Source organism: Lemur catta, chromosome 14 (genome assembly GCF_020740605.2).
Source record: "Lemur catta isolate mLemCat1 chromosome 14, mLemCat1.pri, whole genome shotgun sequence".
Taxonomy (NCBI): domain Eukaryota; kingdom Metazoa; phylum Chordata; class Mammalia; order Primates; family Lemuridae; genus Lemur; species Lemur catta.
In genome coordinates, this window is record NC_059141.1 from 20,212,597 (window position 1) to 20,236,722 (window position 24,126).

Sequence of the window (24,126 nt, forward strand, 5' to 3'; positions counted from 1 at the left end):
ACTGAGGGCAGTCTAGATCCTGGGGCTACTGAAGTTGGCCTAGCACTGGTGCAGAACAGAGACCAGGTCCAGTTCACAGGCCAGAAGCCTGTGACTGCTGGGTCTGGAGGCTCAGTCTGTGGGTACTAGCCTAGAGTCCGGGACTGTGGGGTCCTGTCCAGTGTTGGGTTTTATTTTGGGAGGTCTGATTTGGGGTCCAAGGTAAAGTCTTGTGCTCACTTCCCTCTCTTTCCCTAAGTGGATGGTATCTCTCTCTACCCTGTGCTGCCTGGGTTTGGGGGAGAGATGGTGCAGATAATGTAAAACTCTCTTTTACCCTCTTTAATGCATCGTTTCTTATTTCTGTGATCTCTCACCTGGATTTCTTGGTACTTGTGACAGTATTTTATTAAGTGGATAGCTGTGTAAATTGATACTTCTGCAGAAAGACAATCACTGGAGAGTCTCATTCCCCTGTCCACTCTTCTCTCTACAATTACTGTTCTTTCTAATGCCCACACTGGAACTAGACCCTGGTCCTGATGTCTGGTTGGTAGCTGCTGCTGTAACTGCAGTCTGTAAGGTCTTGGGCTACCAATTCTGTCCCAACTCTCACTCCCAAATAAACATTCCACTTAAATACATCTGCCAGTATGAGGTCCAGGCCTTAAATACCTTCATGATTCTTGGGCCTGACACAGTGCCCCCCACCCAGCAAGGAGATCCAGGAATATATGCTGCCAATCTGTACTGACCAAGAGGGAGCAATGAATCAGGATGTGGCCCTGCACAGATGGAGGTGGTATGTCCTGGGAGTACGAGGCTGGAGGGGATGTGTAGGCATATGGAGCAGGCATACCTGTATATGAATCTCTGTTCCACCAGCTTTACCTGCCTAGTGAGGCTTGGGAGATGACGGATGAAAACTTGCTTTGCACATACCGTCTAGGGCTGGGGCAAGCATTATTTTAAATGCATATACTTCATTCAGTGGGATATAAACCATCAGTGAGGAAGCATGTAGGCAGATGAGTGGATAGAGGGTGAAATACAAAGGATGCTCAAAGGGGGCAAATTCTTTTATTTTGGAAATTGAAAAGACTTTGCCTAATGCTGGTTTGAGGGGGGATGGATTCTTTCTCCCAGAACAGTCAGCTACATTGATCTGGGGTGCCTGGGAAGTGGGAGGTATCACTGAGTCAAAGAGAGATTCATTTAACTCGGGGAAAGGAAGTCATACCTATTCTGTGCCAGGCACTCTGTATATATTATACTAATTAATTATTAAAGCTGTTTGGTTTAAAGAAATTGCTAAAATGAGTCCCATGTACAGATTAAAAAACTAAGGCTTAGAGAAGTTAAATAATGCATCTAAGGTCGCACGGCAAGTGAGGTGCGGGCTGCACTGTGGAGCCCTTTCCTCCACATCATACCACCTTGCTAGGCCCCAGCAGGGAACCAGAAATGGCTCATAAGTTCTAAACCAACCACCGCTTTCCCATCCCTGGCAGCCCCGCCAAGGAGATAATCACGTGCATTTCTCACACCTCATCCGCTCTGGTTCATTTCTTTCCTCTGTTGGTCATCGTAAGACAGCCCGAGCCACTGCTCAGAGTTAGACTCATGCTGTGGGGTGACAGGGCTGACTGTCTGCATCTGCTCTCGGGAGGCCTTCAACACAGGGCTGCCGGCATTGACGGAGGCTTCCATTTGTCACTGAGGCCAGTGTCAGTCTGTGTCACTAGCTCAGAACCCAACGTGTGGGGACATAGACGTGCTGGCTCCAAACCTGCCCCTGAGGCATTTGGCAGATCGGAGGATCCCGGGACACTCGCCCCTCATCACCCAGACACGCTCGCTAGCAGCGTGTGCTGAGCACTGACGTCTGTCATTCTGACCTTGGGCCGATAATGGGGGGAGGAACTGGGGGCCGAGGCATCCATGCCAGAAGCAATCTCTCTGCTTGGTTGAGCTCACCGAGGAAGGAATAAAATAGAGTCATTTCTTTCGCTGGTGGTGGTGGTTGTTTTTGTTACTGATCTCTCTACCTCAGGGGCAGTGAGATCCATTTGCTCTATGACTGTGCGTCGGAACATTAGGAAGAACACATCACCCTGCCTTCCCAAGCTCTTTGCTAAAATTGCTTTTGCCTGTGATGCTCAGAAAACACACCCAGAAGGTCTGGCGTGGGCAGGGCAGAGGAGAGGATGGAGTGGGGAGCTGAACTCAGGCACCTCTGAGAGGCTGGTCACCAGCCTTCCTTAGACACAGGTCTCAGGCACCAAGCCACTGCTCAGGAGTCTGTTCTGGCTCCTGTGCCCTTCTGCAGGGAGTCCTAACTCCACCCCTGGGCTTTCAGGGGTCTACGGTATGTATTCCTACCCTTTCTCTCTCTCAGCTTGCAGCCACAAAACCCAACATGCCCACTAAAAGCCACATATCCTCATTCCCCTATCAGATTGTCATCTTTTTCCTCCCTCCTTCTCCAAATCCCAAGCTTTCTTCCAAAGTCTGCCTGATTTTTGCCTCTACCTTTTACCAGCTCTGACTATGCCACAAAAGGACACCTTTCTTCAAGCTTGGTGCCACATTCATTCTTTCTGACTGGGATACACATTTTTGTTTTCAAAGGCCTTCAAAGTATAAAATCTCCACCACCTCCACTGGCATCCAGGCCAAGTTCAGAAGTCCCCACTGATGCCATCATGTTGTTATGTTCTCTCCCCCAGCCTGACTCTCTCAAGCTGCGGTTCAATGGCCTCTCCTTTGGGTTAGGTCCTTGGGTTTCCTGCTCCTACTACTGGATCTGCCTCAACCATTAATCTGTGCCTTGGCTGACATCCAACCCAAATGGAATCCCTTCTCAGAGGCTTCGCTGAGCAGCTACGACGGTCAAATGAGCCAGGCAGCAAAACAAAACTAGCATCTCACACAACCATCCAGGAATACAAGCCTCCTTAAACCCCTGGTTCAGCCCAAATCAGGATTCACACAGAAGAAGAATAGATTTTTTTTTTCTGTATTTTTAACTCTGAAAATTTCATAATACACTTTATGGAAAATCTTCTGTACACACATATATGCTCACGTACACACAGAGACACATAAAACCTCAACAATAAAAATTTTAAAAAAACATTGGGAAAATTTAGGCCTCTAAGAAGTGCAGCGTGGCTTTTATAATTCCTTTAAAATGTCTGGATAATCTAACTACAAATTGTATCTTTATTTTAAAAAGGTGATATACTCCATGCAAACCCTAAAGGGCACTTTGGAGAAAAGCCAGGCTATAGGTTTATATTCTTCCCATTTTCAAATAAAATGCAAAAGAAAAATCTAGTAATCATTTTAATGAGCCTTTAAATAAATTCCTGGCTAGAGCACACTGCAGTAATTTATACAGAGAACCACATACATATATTTGCTGAGAAAGGGACTTTGTGACTAAAGAGTGAATTTCCAAGAATTCCTCTAGATTCCTTTTCCTTTAAGTGATTCGTTTGAACTGAAGCATACTTCACGGCCACGCCATCGCTGGGTCACCCTTGCAGAGGAAGATGGAACCTAAACCAGCGTCTTTCCCCTCAGTGACACCCTCTCCTCCCTTCTTATGACTTCTTAGCCTCTGCTGCTCTCTCTTTCTGGGGATGGGAGAGGTGTTTTCTGGTCCTCCTTCTAGACACACCAAGAAGAAAAAAAGTTTGAACTTAGAATCATGAAATGAGGCAGGTTTGGTCCATGCTCTGTTCTTTGCTTTTCTTCACTCCTTCCACTCACACATTATCCCTCTAAGCACAGCTCTGGAAACACTGCTCTGGCCTCTTGGTAACTATGTTAATTTATGAGGCAAGAAAAACGAGGCGGTTGTGAATTAACGTGAGGGGGACCATGTCTTTCTCCACCAGCAGAGCAATCCATCTGGCTCAGGCTGCCAGCAGGTTTGGTTTTAAGAGACAGGGAAAAAGATGGGAAAGAGAGGGTGGCAGGAAGCCTCCTGGATGAGGCAGGACGGGAGGCTCTCAACAGACGCGGGGTTCTGAGGGCATCCTCTCCAAGGAAGCCTGAAAGCAGGCAGCTCAGCAGGGGAGCAGCAGCTGCTAGGGGAGCACTAGAGGCACAGCTGGGTGGCTGGAGCCCGGGTTCCAGGCTGTGATGGCGATGGCAGCCCCAGCCCAGCAGTAACAATCATCCCCCTTCTTCTGTAGCTTATTTCTTTCAAGCAAAATTACATCTCTCATATTATCCTAGTTATGTTTCTAAAAGGAGGGGACAGGTAAATGAACTTTCATCCCCATTTTACATATTAAAAAGCTGAGGATCAGAGAATTCAAATGGCTTCCCCAATGCCCTAGGGCTAGTTAAGAGACCTACACCAGAAATCCTGATTCTTTTTGCAGATAGCTCTCTCCCCACCTCCACCCACGGAGCCCAGCCTCTTGTTTCTTTCCCAAGCCATCTGGCTTTGGTCACACTGCTCAACCATTCTGTGCCTCCAGCATGCAAGAGGCAGTAAAGATTCCAGGTCCCTGGTTTCCCACCCAGGTTCACTGGAAATGGTATTCCAGCTGAAACACCCTTTGGGCTTTGAGACCAGGAACTGAGAAGCTGTGGATGTCCCTCTGAACCCTAGGGCCACTGCCAACATTCAGCAGGACAAGTGGGGAATACCATTTTCCTACCATTCCTTACTTGTGCTCATTCCTGTACCCAATTGGGATTCTCCATCGGATGTGAATTCTCCAGTTGTCAACAGCCTTGTGGGTCTGGAAGAGAACCCTAGACTAGGAGTCAGTGGACAGTTCCAGTCCAAGGTCTGCTGCAAATGTCTTCACGATCTCAGACAAGTCCCTGAGAAGCCTCCTCTCTTAAATGAGGGCCTGAATAGACAGTCTCTGAGAGCCCTTTAAGCTCCAACATGCAGTGCATCTAAGAATTAAATATGATTGGAAGTGAGTTAAATGAGCACATTAGACCAAGGTAAGTGACCATCAGCAACAATTCTGAGCAAATTGCAAGCATCCTGATGCCAAACTTTCATCATCTGTAAATTACATAATGACAGTGCCGGCATTATAGGGTTGTTGGTGAAGTATTAAATGAATTAATTCATATAAAGCATTTAGAATAATTTTTGGCACAGAGTAAATTCTCAAAAATACTAGCTGCTGCTGCTTATTATTATCATTGTTATTATTACCATACACACTTGTTACCTTTGTGGACAGAAACAGATACTGACACTAAGAGGGGCTTCTCTTCCTTGCTCTATAGCAGAGAGCTTATTATGTACATTTTCTGAAGGGGGTGAGAAGAGGCCCACAATGGTGAGATGTCAGGTTGAGGCTACACTAAGTCAATGGCCATGAAAAAGGGTGTGCGGTACAGAAGAACTGCATTCCTGCCTTTTCTTGTGATAAGTGGTATCTTCTATCCTGGGTTTGCAGAATGATCCAGGCAGCATCTCTAGCTCCCTGGCCTACAAGAGCAGAGCTGTGCATGCCTGGATAGGCAGTGATGCTACCGTGAAGTTGCACTGGTTCATGCTGATGGAACCCCTCAACTGTGTCATCAAGGATGCTGCTCTCTGAGTTCTACCAGCAGAGCCAGTGTGTTGCAGAGACCCACCTTCTGACCAAGAGACTGCAACTTCAAAACAGCTGGCCTGAGTAGGGGGGCTTGGCCAGCAAACCTGTGGCCATGGAACCAAGAACTATAAGAATTATACTTTCTAAGGACTACCCAACAGGCTATCCACTGAGCCACAAAGCTATGGATCATCATATAGCACCACAAAACCCTCTGAGAAGCACTGTACTTAGGAATCAAAAAAGATTTGGTACAGCCTGCTAGCCCCTAAACCCTAAATTCCACATCCTAGCCTATCGAAAACATTTAAAGGCACAGAATCTTCATATAAAAAATCCATATAGAAAAGTGTCTTAAGAAAATAAAAAAATATAACAAGGATGTTAACAATACCTGGCTATTCTGGGCCCTCATTTTCACATGCCAACAGTCATCTGGAACCTGGTGGTGGAAACCGCTTTACAGAGGGGCTGTCAAAGTCCCCACCTGGCCCATATCCTCATTGGCATTACGTTCTGGCCCCTACGTCCATTTGAATTTGAAACTCAGGTCTGAGTATGCAGTTATTTTCTTTTGTGCATCTATCTTGTCTGCCGGGGTAGACTGCACATTTCTGAAAGCAGGAAACTTCCCTCTCCAAAAAAATACTTTGCTCAGAGCTAGACATTTAACAGATTGCTCAGCAGTGTAAAATTATCTTTGCACCGTATTTTGCTTTACTGCAGTGTAAGAGACTTTCACATTTGTGAATTGAAAGCGTACTACTCTACTGCTCACTTTGCCTGACCCTCCAACAATTTTGGGAGACACGGGTCAGGACAAGCAGCAATCCAATAATTTAAAATTCGGTGCTGTGTTTTGTTTAAAGGTTTTCCAGGGTGTTAGAGATGACTCAGGGTTATGCTGCCGTACCAAAAGAATGACACAGGCATAACCAGCATCCGACCACACACAAGGCCTCTTTCACAGCTTGACAAAGGCTGCTTGCTCATCGGAGAAATCTGACTGGTAATTCCCACTGTATTTCTGCAGGGTAGCCTGGAAGTAATTATCCTTCTCACTGGTAAATCAATTAGGAATGGAGGATCTAACACTCCCCTCCTCCTCCAAGAACTACTAATCCTCTAACACTAATGAGCAGAAAACCCCAGGCAATAGGGTTACTACTACTAGAGTAATGACTGCAGCTCACTTGGTCTCTCTACCTGTGTCAGTGGCAGCCAACCCTGTGGTCAGCAAGAGGTGAACGGGGATTGTGGATCCCCTTTTATTAGCTAGTTTACTAAAATCAAGTACCCCACCTGCTTCAGCTTCAGTTGCCTCACTTGTAAAACGGGGATAAAACTACCAGGCTGAGGAGATTAATAATAAAACTTAGAAGAAGGTGTAGCAATAAACTTATCCTAGCGCCTAGACCGTATTAGGAGCTCAGTAAAAAGAAGTCATGATCCCATACTGATGTCAGACCTTACAGTCCCACCTCCCCCCGCAAACACACACACGTTCCTCATTTCTGCAGTAATTTGGTCACATTCCCCGGCAATCAGACCCGTGGACGCTCTCTGCCATTTCCAACACGCTGTCTCCAAAGCTGCCCATGGCAGTCACTTTTGAGCCAGAGCAATTAGACCACTATATGCCTGCATTTTCCTGTCCAGTCAAAGATTCATTCTCAAATAGGCTCATGGGAGTCAAGCCCCGGTCTGCTGAGGCGCAGAACGTTCAGCCTGTTTGTGCAAAGCACAGCTCTGGTAAATGCAGACTTGCCCTTGGCCCTTGCCATTCTGCATGGGCCTAAGGACAAGAATCAACTGCCAGTAATGAGTTCTGGGGACCCAGGGATGTTTATCTCCTGTAAAAGGAAGGGGAGGCTGTGAGCTGGAGTTCATTAATCCCCACCGCTGCAGAGCCCCTCCACTGGGAGGCAAACCCTACACACTCCTGCCGCCAGAACTAACACATTCTTCATCTTCCAAGTTCCAGGCTCAGTTAAATTCAGCAATGCTGGGCTCCCTTAAGGAAGGTGGATTCAAACCCAGGTGATGAGCTAATTGGCCGATGGTCTGAGAAAGGCACATAGCCCAAATAGCCACTGATGCAGAATTCACATTAAATACAGTCAGGGCAGGTCTTGGTCATTAAAATAATACTAATACCACCACACCACAGGACGATGGTCTAGGACAACCTCAATTGGAGCAGCTTCGAACATTTCATGTCAATACTCTCACTTAAACCTGGAATTATAACACCCTGTAGATAAAATGCTGACACCCTACTCACAGCCTATGAGAAAGAAAATACTACTAGTCCAAATCCCAGCTTCCTTAAGGAAGCCCAGAATTCCTGAACGTATCCTAACTAATTTGTCCCCAAAACAAATCCACTGGGAAGGCTTTAAAGATCCACCATTTACAGTAATACAGCCTTGGGCTTAGGGTTAGAGTCTATTTTCTCATCTCACCTGCTTTCTAAAGTGGCTGTGAGGATTAGAAATCACATAGACAAAGCTACTAAAAGGGAGCTTAGTGTATAGTAGGTCCTCAGTTAATGCTAACTCATATTATTACTGGGAGAAGGAAACTATACACAGGTTAACACCTCTGCTTTCAACTTCATGGCTTATTAACTAGCTATATTTGGAGATTTTATGTTGTCAAAAAAGTGTTCAAAAAATCAACAATTAGCTTTGGGAGAAACTATATATTAATAAATACAAGCTCAATTTACTGTTTTGCCAGAGGCAACAGATCTCATTTGATGTATTCATAGCCTCCAAGGAAAGCAGCAGCCATCTGTTAAATAAATAACTCATTAGGCGGAAAGCAAGTGCTTCTACCAAGATGAACTCAAAAATCTGCTGGAGACCACTACCATTAGCTGGCCAATGAACACGGGGAGCTACAAATAATTGAGGTACTGAGAGAATTAAAAGAATCTTGCATGACGCAAGCTGAGATGAGAATCCAGACGACCACAGATTTAAACTTCAAGACATATTTAAAAAGAAAACTAAAAACAAGTTGCATTACAAGGTCATAATGACCCAGAACTCTAGACTAATAAAGAAATGAGTATTTTCATTTATATCAAACTGTCATTTTGCCTAAGTGGCTGGAGAAGGGAGACTTCAACGAAACTGAATATTCTGGTTAAGAGAAAGTCATTGTGTAGAATATGTGTGCATTGCCAACATCTAGAGTCTCAGGATACAATCCATACCACTTAATAAAATGAAACAGAATCCAATTTCATCTTTCCTGAGATAATTCCGAAAGCACTTCAGGATCACATGGGCTCCTTGAGAACATTAATTTCTATTGCTATTTTCAAAAAAATAAATCTATGCCATTAGCCTGATATTTGTCCTTCCCTAATCTGGTGAAGAAAATTGTGCTTTTAACTTTCTGGGTGGCAGCACCTCTTAGGTAGGAGTTAACTGTACTTTGGTGATGTTTCTCAGGGAAGACAAATAAAACAGGCCTAACTTCTGTTCACTGGGCAGTAATTCCTGTGAGATGTTGCCCTGGAGGGCCCACAGCCTGGCCACCACCTCTGGGAGGGACAAATGGAGGTGGCACTTCTGTACCAGTGATCTCCAAAATCCCAGCTCCTCGTCCCTTCCAACCCACAGCACCTGCCTTAACCCACTCACTGTCTACCTCACTGCTAAGAACTTCCAAGTTGTCCTACAGAGAGTTCAAACAGTCAGGAGTAGAGAAAAACAGCAAAAGACCAAGAGAGGAATTATTATAAGAGTTTCCAACCAGAAACACACATTATAGATGGATACCAAAATGTACAACCCTTCATACAAAAATCCATTTAGGAATCCATCCCTTAGGGAAAATCCTTACAAAGACAGTGGATATTAATATATCACCTACATGAAAATATGATTAATTCTGTTGTGGTCCAGGTATAGGTCAGAGATCAGTGATGCAGGGCATCTTCCATGTGCCCAACACCCAGTTCTCCCAAAGCGCACACACCCACTGTGATTCCACTGACCCCAAGGCCATCATGTGGGATGAGAGAAGCATTAACCTGGGAGTTATGAGACCAACTGTCAATGATGCCACTAACCAGGTGTGTCACCTGGGTGGGGCAGCTGTCCTCTGTGGCCTCAGCTTCCTTCTCAAGAAGGGAGACAGGCAGAGGAAGAATTAGTATACACTGTCACCAATTTGATTCAGTCAACTTTTATCTTTTGTCTATCACAAGCACAGCACCAAGCTTTAATTCAAAATTAGGAAGCAATTTTGAACACCTAGGCTATGACTGTATATGAGGAAAAGGTGCACAGGATGAGCTGATGCAAATAAATATGGACTGAGAATCAAGAGTCCTGGGTTCCAATCCTGCCTCCTTTTTCTGCCTGGCTATATGGGCTTTTTTGGCTTCAGTTTTCTCATCTGTAAAATGAGACTGTTGGTAGAGATAAATGATTCCTAACTGAGATTCCATGGACATCTTGGATACATGGGTGGGATCCAGGGTGTTCACAAACCCTTCAAAATGTATGAAAATTTTTGTAGCATAGACATGTTTCTAGAGAGGAGGTGTAGAACTTTAATCACATGTGCAAAAGAGTTGCAGTTCAAAAACTGTAAAGCACACTGTCGGTGGAAATGTAAATTAGTATAGCCATTATGGAAAACAGTATGGAGGCTCCTCAAAAAATTAAAAATAGAATTACCATACAAGCCAGCAATTCCACTACTGGGTATATATATCCAAATGAATTTAAATCAGTATATCAAAAAGATATCTGCATTCCCATGTTTACTATAGCATTATTCACAACAGCCAGGGTATGGAATCAACCTGAGTCCATCAATGGATAAAAAGATAAAGAAAACGTGGTATCCATACACAATGGAATACTATTCAGCCATAAATAAGAAACAAATCCTGTCATTTGTGACATGGATGAACATGGAAGACATTATGTTACATGAAATAAGCCAGGCATAGGAAGACAAATACCACATGAACTCACTCATACATGGAATCTAAAAAAGTTGATCTCATAGAATTAGAGAGTAGAGTCGTGGTTAGCAGGGGCTGGGTGGTTGCGGGGGGGAGGGGAGGTTGAGGAGATATTGGTCAAAAATAAGTTCAAGACATCTATTGTATAGCATGGTGACTATAGTTAATGAACAGAATGTATTCTTGAAAAATGTTAAGAGAGTGGGTAAATATTCTCACCATAAAAATGGTAACTACATGAGGTAATGCATTTGTTAATTAGCTAGATTTAGGCATTCCACAATGTAAATGTACTTCAGAGCATGTTGTACATGATAAATGCATACAATTTTATATGTCAGTTTAAAACTAAATTTGAAAAAAATCTGTTAATAACCACTTGTATAGATGAAATTTGTGGTCCCATCCAGTTCTAACATTCAACAATTCAAATAACAATACTGAAAAATGCAAAAATGACTACCCTTTGGTACAAAGAAAAGAGCAACTACCTGTCTAAAACCAGTAACAGGCATCTAAACAGCCATCCTGATCATCAGGGCTTTGGCCCTTGGCTGATGGGCACAGTTATGGGGCTGTACGTTATGCTAAGGGTTTGAGCCAAAGCTGTTCCACTTTGAGCAGCATGAACAGCCATCATTCTCAACCACATCTTGGACTCTACTATATTGAAATCAGAGATTGGGGATGTCCACACAATAGTTTGGAGCTCACTCCTGAGCTTACCTCAATGAAAGAAGTATTTGCAAAACCATTGGGAATGCAAATTAGATTGCAAGAGGAGAGCTGGGTGATGCCATTGTTTTAGCCTTTTAGAAATATTAAAATGACCAATTATGTGGTCATTTTAGTGTGTTTGTTTGAACCAGGCCTGCCTGAGTTTCAAAACAGCAGTGCTTTCCTAGCTGGGGAAAGATCTCCCCAAACACAATACATTGTGCAATATCTATTTTCTAAAACCATGCATTGTTCTATGGAATCCAGGCCTCCTCCTCCCAGTAGGTTTCCATGACCAGTGCCTGACCTTGTATGAATCCAACCTGTCTGCTAAGTCAAGAGGCAAACAGAGAAGTGGGATGGGGGCAGGGGAGCCAGGTCTGCCCTCCTCTGCCTCAGAAACAGCTCAAGACAAGTTAAAGAATTGGAATTTAGGAGCTGCCTTTCCTTCCCTTGGCAGAAATGGACTCCCTGGGAATAAGGGGCTCTTGGAAAACAGACCGGCGAGAGGGAGGCTGTGGAAAGACTCAACTCTGAAGTCAAGCAAACCCATGCTCAAATTCTAGATGTTGTTACCACTGTCTGATTCAAGCTAGAAAGTCACTTAATCTCTCTCAGCTTCAGTTTCTTCATCTGTAAAATGGGTACCATAATAACTTCTGCCCCATAGATTGACAGTGAGACTAAATGAGATAAGACAGAGGAACCACTTACACAGTTAGATAGTTTTACTGCTGGTGCTGCTGCCGCTGTTGCTAGTATTATTACCATCAGGGCATTTATTAAAATGACAAACAGGGTCAGGGAAGCTCCTGGCATAGAAACCAGGCCTACAGAAATGATTCCATGGCAGGCGGGATTTTTTCTTAACGCCCAGCCCTAAGCAGCCTTGCCACCCAGCAAGAGTGCTCGAGATCTCCTGACCTGTCTCTTACCTTCCTTTTGTTGGTGGGATTGACATAGAGGTAACTGAGGACAGTCTTCAAGCCCACTTTGTCATTCAGCTTTTCATAGGTGGTGCCATAATCCGTTGACCTGCAGATAAGAGAGAAGAAAAGAAAGGGAGAGATTGTTTTACCAACCGGGGGATTATGTTTAAGGGGGAGCCAGCCTCTCCCTGACCGACCTGCACCTTTGTTCCCAAATCACATGAGTGCTTAAAAGTGTTCTCTGGAGATAAAAAGCCCCATTAACTTTAGAAGAGCAATTAGACTAACGCATGCGCTCACTATCCGTGCTCCCCCTGCTCCCGGCCCTTCTCAGAGACCTACTTTTCTGCCCTTTGTGAAGCAGCGCAATGAAAGGAGGTGCTGGGGAGACCACCTGCCTCCCAGGTTGTCCGGGGCTGTGGCGGGGCCACTGGAGGGCCACCAACTTTACACCTGCTGCACTAAGACTGAAGCGAGGGGACCCTCAGAGGGGCAGGAAGTGCCTAGAGAACTTGCGGGGTCCAATGGCTAAATGAGGCCACGCCAGGCAGAGGGTGTGATGCTATACATGGGGCAACGATGTGGGTGTGTCTGGGGGGAGAAGCCGGCGACACTGAAATGCTTCCAGTTGTTCACCATTCCAATGACCCCACTGGCCAAGTGCCTTTCCTTTGGGCCTGATTTCCGGCAGATTAACCTTATGCCAAAACCAGAAGTAAAGGCTCAGAGAACAAAGGCAGGCCACGCCATCGGCACCTCCCTTTCCATTGTGCCCTTCCGTGTGCAGGAAGGAGAGAGGGTGCCACACAGGGGACTTCAAGTAGCCAACCGCCCTGCCATTCTTTCCACCTATCCCGGCCTCCTGCCCCACACATACCTCCCTGCCTTTTTCGGAGAGTACCACTGGGTTCTCACCTCCCCTTTCTGTCATCACCTTCCTGGGCTAGACTCACAAGCTTCTCCTACTCGGGCTTCAGAAGGGCTCAGAGGTCAATTATTTTCTCTGTGGTCCTTGACCTTGACGGTGCCTGCATTCTGCCTCAGTCTCAGTGCCGACTCTGGCTCTGGGTCTCCCCTTGACTTTGGCTTCCTGGTGCTATAATACTCGCAAGCCCCTGCCTTTTCTTTGAGCCTTTATCCACCTTCTAACGCTAATCTGGTATTGCCCTGGCCCACAGCTTAGCATCAGAAACCTAGTAGCAAAACTATGTGATGACCTTTAAGATTCATCCCCACCCCCAACCAAGCTGGCAGATTCCTGGTCCCCAGGCTTGGCATGAATACCCTCCCTCACCTCCTCTGGCAAAGCCTCATTAGCCCTCACCATCATCATTGCCACCACTCGTCTTTCCTCTTCACCAGAACAACTTTCGCCATCCCGGGACACCCAAGGCACACTGTGCATGCCCCTTTTCTAACTCTTTGATAAGATCATGACTAATTTCTTTATATTCTGTTTTCCTAACTACAATCTAAGCTCCTCAAGGACAAGGAACTGCACAGAACACTATGGTAAGAGGAAACAACATGAACTTAGGGCACAGCAAAATCTCTGTTTCGTTCCTGCACCTGCAGCTCTCTGGTTGCGTGACCACGTGCAAGTTACTTTCCCAGCTGGAGCTTCAAGTCTGAAAAATGGGGATAATTTAATCTCCCAAGGCCTTTGTGAGGATGCAAAAATATAACACATGGGAAACCTCCTAACAGGCTGCAGGTACACTAAAGTGTTAAAAAAATTGAATAAAAATAAAAAAGCATTCATTCATTTCCCCCCAAAATGTACAGAACGAGGCCTTACACATTACGCACACTCAGCAGGTTTACTGAAAAAACAAACATCAGTATTTCAAATCCCTCCCTGGGCTACTGGCTCCCTGTGGTCATCAGTTATGCTGACTTTAATAATCAGTCCCCCAAAAATCTGACTTCTGATCCTCTGTCTCTTGTCTACCCAAGGCATAGAAGCTCTGGGACTCTCCCAGTCTTTCTCTTTGCCTTTAGCTCTGGAACCGAGCTCAGTCTCCAAGTCTTAATGATTCTGTCTCCGAAATAACTTAGATCCCTGGTATCTTCCCATCCTCATGCCAACACTGTGGCTCATACATCATCGTGTTTGCAATGGCCCCCAAATGGATGCTCTTCTTCCAATGCTTTCCCCCCACACGCCCATCCTCGATGCTGTTATCAGGTTATATTTCAACCACCCCGATCTATCCCCCTCACTCCTTGGTACTAGTTACACATTGCCTGCCCACAGTCAAGCTGCAGCTTCCCAGCTTAACATTGTAAAATCTGGCTTCAACCTCCCATTTTGGACCCATTTCCAGCCACTTCCTCCACTGCTCCTTTCTCACCAGCCTCACTGAACTTTCTTAAACACGTCTTGCACTTTCGTTACCCTCCACTTATGCACGCAGCACTCCCTTTGCCTGAGCGACCGGTCCCCTGTCTCTTCTACCTGGTAAATTTCTCTCCAACCTTCAATATCTAACTCCAATATCACCCTTCTTCCAACTTTCCCTGGGGAATAGTAACCAAAATTTCTTTCGTGTTCTTACACAACCTTGTACCTATTTCTATTTTACTCTTTATCCCATTGTTTTGGTTCCACTGTCTTTATTCTGAGACCTCTTCCTTGACTGTAACTCCCTGAAAGCAAGAACCATTTCTTATAAGAGCTCCCCCAATACCTTGCACTATGCCTCGTGCAAAGCAAGTGCCAAGTGCTCAATGCATTGGTTTTTGTATTGTTTCACTGTTTTTGTTCATGAGAATGAATGAATGAATGAATTGACTTGTCCAAACCTACTCACAAGTTTTTAACCAACTACTAATGTGGTGTAACTCAGCACGTAGCCATGCCTAGAAAACACACTTGACGCTCTGGATGCTGGCACAGCTGGTGCAGACTGGTCAGCCCTGCAGCATCTAGTGACAGGGAAGGATCGGTAATTCACTCGTACTAGAATTAAGGTTAAATGACCAATCACCCTGAGCAACTATCCTACACAGAACAGGAGAGGAGACAGCCCATGATCTCCAGAGGCTGTTATTTGCATTTTTATTAAACCAAGTAAAATATTTTATACAGTTAATTACTTCTTAATTCTATACTCTTGAAGGCATAAAGGCAGCATGGTACGAGGAAAGAACGCTGAACCTTGGAGTCTGCAAATCTAGACTCTAGAACTGATTTTGAAATGTACTCAAAGTGTTATCCTGGACAAGCCACTTCTCTAGGGCTGTTAAAGAAAAAATTATTCTGACACTTTTTAAGATGATAATGCAGACTGTATTCATGACTTTGCAATAGACATAGGGACCACTGCTAGGGGTTTTGCAACAGGGGTTTTGAGAGATAGGGCTCAACTCCAAACACAATAAGGAAAAGTGGGAGTTTTTGCCAAAAAGCAGAGTGGGGGTCAGTAGATGAAAAATCAGTAAGAGGGTCAGGTAAGTTTTGCTCACGGACCTAACAGGATTCCTGCTGGATGCAGGCCAGGGTGATGGTATCACCTGGAAGACAGTGGAGGATGAGGACTTTGATCAGATGTAAAGGCTGACAGATTCCAGCTAAACTGATTTAGCAGGAATCTTGCTAAAATTGGGCTCTTGAGAACATGTCCAAGGATGGAGCCTAGTTAAAAAAGAGCCCAGAGGATCCCTGATAAAATTTGGTCAAGGAGAGGATCATTACTAAGCCCCATTTCCTCATTAACTTATGAAGTTTAACTCAGATAACCACAAGGCCCCTTCTGGACCTTAAATTTTATTATCCCACCAACACAGTGCTAAGCTATTATACAGCCAGCAACTTTTCCTCATACTATCTATAGCAAAAATCTTACAAGAGCTAAATTTCCATGGCTCCCTGTATGACTAATATCACAACAAACTTCCTTCCAGAATCCAAATGACCCCCATGGAAGGTAATGTGCTTATCATCACATGTCATCTCTCTTTCGCAAGCCGCATGACAGATTCACACAGACCTTGCTACCTTCCAAAACCAGCCAGTGAGAGCAGGGACTTGCCGACAAAGGACATTCTCTACGGGCTCAGCCTCCTCCATGCCTCTGGCCGTTTCTGCTCATTCACTGGGACAGAAACAAGTCTCGCTCAGCGAAGACACCTCAAGGAGCCGTGAGCCTGTGGAACCACGGCTGCCCTCCATGCTGTGCTTTCCAGCGTGGATGCTGCACACTGTGGTGACCATGGCATTCTGAGACAGCCTTGCCCACAGAACCCGCTCTTACAAGAAAGCAAACCATCCTGTGACCTGTGACTCAACATCTGCCAGTGAGGGTCGCTCAGAGAAAACAGGCTCATCTCACCAATTTTAAAGCTAGCCTCTCAAATCTTGACACTAGGTCCATAAACCTGAAACCTTCAGGACGCTGGAACCATGACACACATGCAATAAGCCCGCCAAGGGCCTGGCACGATACCAGTCACATCCCACTGGCTCGGTGCACCCAGCTCACCTGGAAGGCACACGAGAGATGAGCACAGCCACCACAGGGCTCATGTTCCATGGCTCAGCTTACCCCAGCTCCAACCCACTGCCATGTCTGCATGTGTTTGCACATGTGTGCATGTGCCTCCCCCACATTCTTTCTTTATAAACTCTTTCCAGGACACAGAAAACCACAATGAGCATCCAGTCATATGGCCACTACTAGATTTAACAAGTACTTGTGCCCATAAACAACATATAACCTTTTTGAGTGTTTTTAACATATGCATAAATGTTATCATAGAGAATATATGTTCTGTGGCTTGCTTATTTCACCCAATATTAGTTTGTGAGATGCAGCCATGTTGATACACCCAGCTATAATTAATTCATTTTGACTGCTGTCATTATAATTACGCCTTTTCAACGTATGAATAAACCACTGTCTATTGATGCTTTCAACCGCTCATAAGTATTTTTGTTCCTTTTTTCTTTCTCTTAAAATTTGCTATTATAAACAATGTTACAAGGAACATTCTTAGATGTGGCTTCTTGTGCTTTTGTGAAGAAAAGGTTTTCCAGAGAGACATCTCCATGTGGAGTAACTGGGTCAAACTCTATGCGTCACTCCGACTTTCCTGGTTATGAATGGCACTTTCTCCAAGGAGGTTGTACGCTGCTCCTTGGCTCCACCACCTTCCCAAGGACCTGCTGATGTGCTCGCCGTGTGGCTGAGTCTGCCAGCCAGTGACCATGCACACCACCCTCCAGGTACCTGATGCCGAATGGCAGACTGGGTGTCCTCTCTCTTCAATGATGCCGACTCCTTGTCTGAGCCCTGCCACTGTTCTCTGAGTCCTCATCTCACCCTGATGAGAAGGATTCAGTGTGGATGGGCACATTCAGGGACGGCCACCCCAGCCTGCCCTGACACACACACCCCTAGCTGTTCCCCCAGGGCAGCTCTCCCACTGACAATTTCAGGAGTTGAGATATGGATTACATAGGCTTCTTATCTCCCCAGCAAGCTCCCACTCCTCTAGTGAACCAGGGGGAAGGCCGGAGGCCAGAAGCATACAGGCCGCTATTTTAAAAGTAAAAAACAGAAAAGACAAACTTTGAGCCAGTGCAGACAAGCCAGCCTGCAGGTAGAGCTGAGCTATATATAGTTCAAGGTCTCTGCTCCTGATACCACGTTCAGGCCAAGGGGAGAGGGCTCTGAAAGGCCCTCCACCAGCTCTCTCGGGGCAAACCAGGAGCTGCTGCTCAGCCCTCCTCCTTCCCTCTCCCCCTCTTGCCCCTGAGCTCTGCAAAACATAGGAATCTCTCCCGCTGGAGTCTCCCAGGATGGGAAGTCTTCTCCTCAGGGGACTCCCTTCTGTGTGATATAATCTAAAATTAGCAGACGCCCACAGTTGTGATAGTTCCTTTTCCTGCTGGCAATTTTTTGTTTTGTTTTGTTCGTTTCTCAACATGTATCAATCAACCAGGACATCTACCATGTGCCAGGCCTGGTGCTTTGCTCCCCCTTTCTGACCACTTAGGAGTAGTTCTGGCTCAGGTTGGCAAACATTTTTTCCTGTAAAAGGGCCACAGAGTAAATGTTTTATGTTTTGCAGACCTCTGCCCCAACTACTCAGCTCAGCCCTTTTGTAGCTCCAAACAAGCCAGAGACAATAAGCAAATGAAAGGGTGTGGCTCTGTAATAATGAAACTGCTTTTTACAAATGCAGAAGGGGTGTGATTTGGTGGCCACTGCTTTAGCCAGCAGCAAAAACCACTCCTATCTCAATCCCTGCCCCCAGCCCTGTTCCCCACCCTGCTTTTGTCTCTAAGACACTCTCCAAGACTCCTGCCAGGCTCTCTGATGCCCCAACTTCTCCTCCCTTACCTGGCTGCTACACCAGGCCAAACACCTACCTCTGCCTGGCATTCAAGGCCTGTGCAGTCTGCCTGCCTAAGCTCCCATTCCCCACTTGCTCATGGCTGGCAGAGGAAAGATCGTCTCCTTTCTGACTTCCAGCTCCAGAACCAAGTGTGCTCTGAAGACTTTTCCTCCAACTCCAGCCCACACTCTCCTCTGCATTTACATCAACCACACCTAGGAGTTCCCTATTTACTCTCTGAATATACATGTGTCCTTTTGCTCCTTTCAGCAATTGCTAAAGAAATTAACAAATATATTCTTTTTTTAAATTTCTGAAAGTGCACAGCATGGCTCTAAGTAGAAACACGAAGACTGTAGTAGTGCAAAGACAACTGGACTCGGAGCTCTTCACAAATCTGAACCTCGGCTCAGACAGCAGGGTGGTTGTTGTGTGGATTCCATAAAGAGTTGTAAGATACCCAGCCTGGAATCTGCTAAAAGCCCTTGTTCCACAAATGCTTATGGCTGTCATTTTTACAAATACCCTGATTTTACTGTTCTCAAGGGAAAGCACCTTGGTTTTTTTTTTTCCTTGATTTACAGTCCTTACACTTAATAGGGGGTGAGGCACATGGATATCCCATAAATCATCAAAGGATCTTTGGCCACTGTTTCTAATTGTCACCACAGAAGTACAGCAGGGGCCAGCTGTCTGGAAAATAAAAAGATAGAACCATGCTTCTAAGTGCAAGGCCGTGGGGAGCACGCGGCAGCCATTCCTTGGAGCACACTCCACCAAGACACACTGAGGACAGTCAACAGCCAAAGCCCGCAGGCTATTAGGAGCTCCCACGTGTGGTGAACCACAGCCCATTCCAAGGTCAGGGTCAGGAGCTTCCACAGCACCGCTGCAGACCAAGTCCCGGAGATGGAAAACCACTGGTGCGCCCTTCTGGCCTGTTCCACTCCTCCCCCTAGGGCCGCTGCCCAAAGCCAAATTAATCTGTATCTTTGCAATGGCAGAAACCCAGCCTGACCACAAATAACCAGCCAGATAACTAATTTCAGATCTCGAGCCAAAAGCAAGTGATTTAAATAGCTTCATTCTCCAAGTGGGTACTGGCCCCACCCTCGGCTTTAGAAAATCCACAGGCGGGCTGATGCCAAGGCAGGAGCTCACAAAGCTCTCTGCGACCTCTTCTCGTTATCCGACTCTTCAGCCGCATTATCCAGTCTCACAAAGAGAGGCGCCATGATACGGGATAATTAATTCATCTCTGTTTCCTCCTGCCCCAGCTATTTGAATGAGAGCCATCACAGGGTTCTAAATGCAGAAAACTGGAGGTTAGCCGACTCCGGAGACTCGAATCGTGCAGAATCCACGGTTCAGATCCGATACACTGCAGCCCCGACAGCAGCGCCATCCAGCACGTGTCTCAACTAGGACAGAAGGCTGAGGTGTGTGGGCTTGGACAAATGTTTGTATCCTTGGTCTGTCTTTCTCTCTGTGAGCACATTCATTCTCATTAAAGAACCTCAGTTCAGACAATAGGGTTGGAGGGTTGTTATATTTAGGATTCAAAATGGCAAAAGATCCCAACCTATCAGCCAAAAGGACTGTCTGTACCATACAGGTGAGGGAAGGAAAGAACACTCCAGAGAAAGGAAAGGGCAAAAGCAGGCCCCTAAGAAGGCCTGAAGTCCTAGAATTCACTGCAGTTTTGTTCACATGAACGTAATGACAATCATCAGGGAAAAGGTTAAATAAAATATAGTGTATTACACTACACACTCACACACACACACACACACACACACACACACACACCACTATACAGCAGCATTAAAGAATAAGGTAAATACGAGGTTATTGACTAGGAGAAGTCTCTAGGACATAATACTAAATGAAAAAGCCTACCAAATAATAGTATATTCCACATCCACCATATATCCAGACACAATAAAACAATATATTTCCATTAAGTTTATAAGTGTGTACACAAATACAGATAAAAATCTAGGGGAAAACACAAATAACTGGCAATAGAAGTAACCCCTTGGGTAGGGAACTGGGGTAGGCTGGGGTGGCTATAGGGACTTGAGTTTATTTATAATATTGAAATGTCTTAAAACAAAAATGTATTCGTGTATCACTCATGTAGTTAAAAGTCACAGCAATAAAGGGATTGTTCCTGAGCAGTCACAATGCAGATCTGTAAATTAACTCATCTGTAAGGAAACTCTATTATAAATAAGCATTTGCATTCAAAAAGACCAAGATAATCATAAGAGGATTCATTTCAGAGTCAAGCAGATTTGATTTCAAATCCAGCCTGTGGAACCTCAGGCTAATTACATAAGGCTTGTGTTTCATATCTGCTCAATGGGAATATAATGTTGCCTTCATAGGATTTTTGTGGAGCTTAAATAGTCTTAATATCAGGGAGTTCACTTCACTGTTGGTTGTTGGGACATGGCGTGATAGACCAATAATGTCATCATTGGAGGAGAAATTGTCTTGTGCATTTCTGTGCAAGCAGCATCTGCATTGGAGTTACAGAATCCCCAGCGGACAGGCTAACACCGTCTCATTCCCACCCTATCAACAGTAAGCTACCAAAAGGCACGGGAAGATGGAGGGATTGCTACACATAATCAAAGACAGCCTCCAGCAGGTGGCCAACACTTACAAATTAAAGTCTAGGGAAAACAGACTCAACTTTTTTCATCAAAGTTTTCCTGGGGAAAAAAATAATGAGGCCTGCACTGGAAGGATGCGGACAGTTTCAGCAAGGCATCTTTGGAAAGTAGATGCTTACCATTTCTTCTTAAATTACATACAGCTGGATGGGGCCCTGTGATGTGTGTGCAATCTTATCTGATTGTGCACATCCAGAAACCTCCAGGACAAAATGTACAGCCAAACAATGAGGGAATGTGCATGGATGGACAGGCCTGCGGACCCTCTCTCTACCCTGGAGAACCTAAATTCTGTGTCTCGTTCATTTGTAAATCTTTTGCTTCTCAGTGATAAGCAAGATGCCTTGCACATGGAAGGCACTCAATACTTCATTCATTACCTTATCAATTCACGCAAGTCTCCGCCTCCCGGGAGCACTTTGCCCGGAGAGAAGAGAGTAAGTACCTCCTCTAGCTGCTGTGCTCCTCCATGAGGCCTCTCATCTCCCTCCTGCCTCTGGTCACTCTCAGAGGGCACTGTATCTGCTCTCTGGGGACACACACCTTTTCTTTTCTGCTGTTGTTTTATGCCATTATTTAACTTTTTGTGCATGAAGCTTCTTTCTCCAGACGGAATAAGTTCTCTGAGGTCAAGGGACTATCAGGATGTCTCTTTTAACTCCTAGAACATGCTGAATAATGCCACGCAGGGTAGATACTCAAACTGAGAAAATACCTTCCAGGGACTGAAATAGCCATATTCAGACAGATTCCCTTCTGACTGCGAAATGTTCTGCTGTGAGAGACCAACAACAAAGCAGATGCTCCTTCCTGCCAGGCCGGTTCTATCTTATCCTACTAGTCATCCAGGTAGAAAGGAGACTGCAGCCTCCCACCACGTCCTCCCTCCCAACCCAGGAGAGGAGAAGAGGAACTTCCCCATTACCAAGGAATAAATTGCAGGTGTCCCTTTTGAGGTTCTAATACCACGTTCACCCCATCTCCTTATGGTCCCAGAAACCTAAATTCATTTATCTCTTTCTTTAAAAGAATTACTGAGTGATTGCTGTGCTCCCTGCACTGTGCCAGTTGCACAACGTTTAAATAATTGCCTGTTGGACCCTACCTTCTACACTCCAAATGCTCTTGACAATAGACCAGAGCTGAAGGGCATGAACAACAATCCCCATATTTTAAAGCTTTCCTTTGAAAGGCTAAGCAAGAAAAAGCAATTAGCTAGAAGTTAAATTTATTCTCAAGTTATAGAGTATTCCTTTAAACCATCACTGCGGCCCCTAGAGAAATGCCCCTGCAAGGTCTGAGGTGGCACCCACCCAAACTCAGGAGACGTGGGCTGCCTCAGTAAACTGGTTTCTCTAGCCTTGGATGAAAGGAATGTCACACCCTATGGTCTTTTTGAAAGGTAAAAACTACTGAAAATTTATGGGATCAATATCTTAAAACACAGAAAAGAATAAGGTACAACATAGACATCAACTATAACCACACCATACAGAGAAAAACTCAGTTAACATTTTGGTATGTTTTTCTTTAATATGCAAATGTTTTAAAAATTGGGGGTAATTCTTTGTAAATAATTTGGGTCCTGGTTTTTCACTTAACATAACAGTGTAAGCATTTTTCCATGTTGTTAAGTAGTTTTCAAAAATATAGGGTTATTTTTTTTAAAGCCTTACAACATTCCAGTGTATGAATGTATCATAATTTACTTTAACTATCTTCTCTGGCCAGTTGATCAACTTCTAGCCAAATTCTCATATTAAATAACTTTAATGTGTATTATTGGACGTAAATATTTGCATGTGTCTTTGTTTCCTGGGAACAGATTCATGTAAGTACAATTACTAGTTCAAAGGGTAAAAATTATCATCAAGGCTGTTGTTATAAATTGCCCTACAGAAATAGGCTGGTCAATCTGGACTTCTGCTAACAATGCATAGAAGTACTAGTGTCTCTGCATACTTGCAACGTTGGGCATGATCATTTTCAAGTTCCTGGACACAGATGTTCTAAAACACCAAAAAGACATACACTTTGATGCCAAAGCATTGTCAAAATCTGTGAGACCTTTACTGTGTTTAACACTGGCTGGCTCGCAAACGTGTACGGCCCAGGACTTCTTCATACTTTTAAAAGTTCTGAGGACCCTGAGAGATTTAATTCATATGTGTTGTATCTAGCAGTGTGTATCCTATTAGAAATTATATCTGAGAAAACTCTACAATATTTATTCATTTTAAAATAATAGTAATGCCATTGTATATTAACATAAATAATTTTATGAAAAACACCTGTAATTTCCAAAGCAAAACAGTGTTGTAAGAAGATCGACATTGTTTTACTTTTCTTTTTCCCCAAAGCTCTTTAATATCTGGCTTAACAGAAGATAGCTTGATTCTCATGTCTGTGTCCATATTTAATTTGTTATGATATCATATGTCATATAGCTTCTAGTAAACTCCCCTGTATACTCGTGAGAAAATAAGAGCAAGAAAAGCAAATAATGTTTATTATTATTAGAAAATAGTTTTGACTTCATTAATCCCCTATAAAGGCTGTGGAGATCTTCGGGGGTCCCTTGATCATACTTTGAGAACTGCTCTCTAGGCTAAAAAACTACTGGGACCTAAGAGGAATGTAACTTAGAAAGAGTTTTTTTAAATTTTTAATTAAAATCTACAGACTACTTGCAAATCTCCCCTCACTTCAAACCTCCACAGTTCAACTCCAGCCTCCTGTGTGAAGGCCTCTCATCCACCTTTCCCTCCGTGATCCTTCCTTTCTCTGAGTTTCCATTGATTTTATATATCTGCAGCCCAATTTGGCCTGTACCCTCTGATTTTCACAGTCTGTTGTCCCCACCAAAACTATAAGCTTCTTGAGGTCAGGGATCAAGTCTT

General features: G+C 44.6%; 1 protein-coding gene across 1 annotated transcript in view; it reads right to left on the reverse strand.

The window, feature by feature from the left end:
* Positions 1-24,126, reverse strand: part of SORCS3 (sortilin related VPS10 domain containing receptor 3) — a 556,391-nt gene that overhangs the window by 293,609 nt on the left and 238,656 nt on the right. The window contains exon 3 of the mRNA XM_045569400.1: positions 12,210-12,309. Coding sequence (XP_045425356.1) covers positions 12,210-12,309 — 100 coding nt within the window. The remainder of the gene's footprint in view (positions 1-12,209; positions 12,310-24,126) is intronic.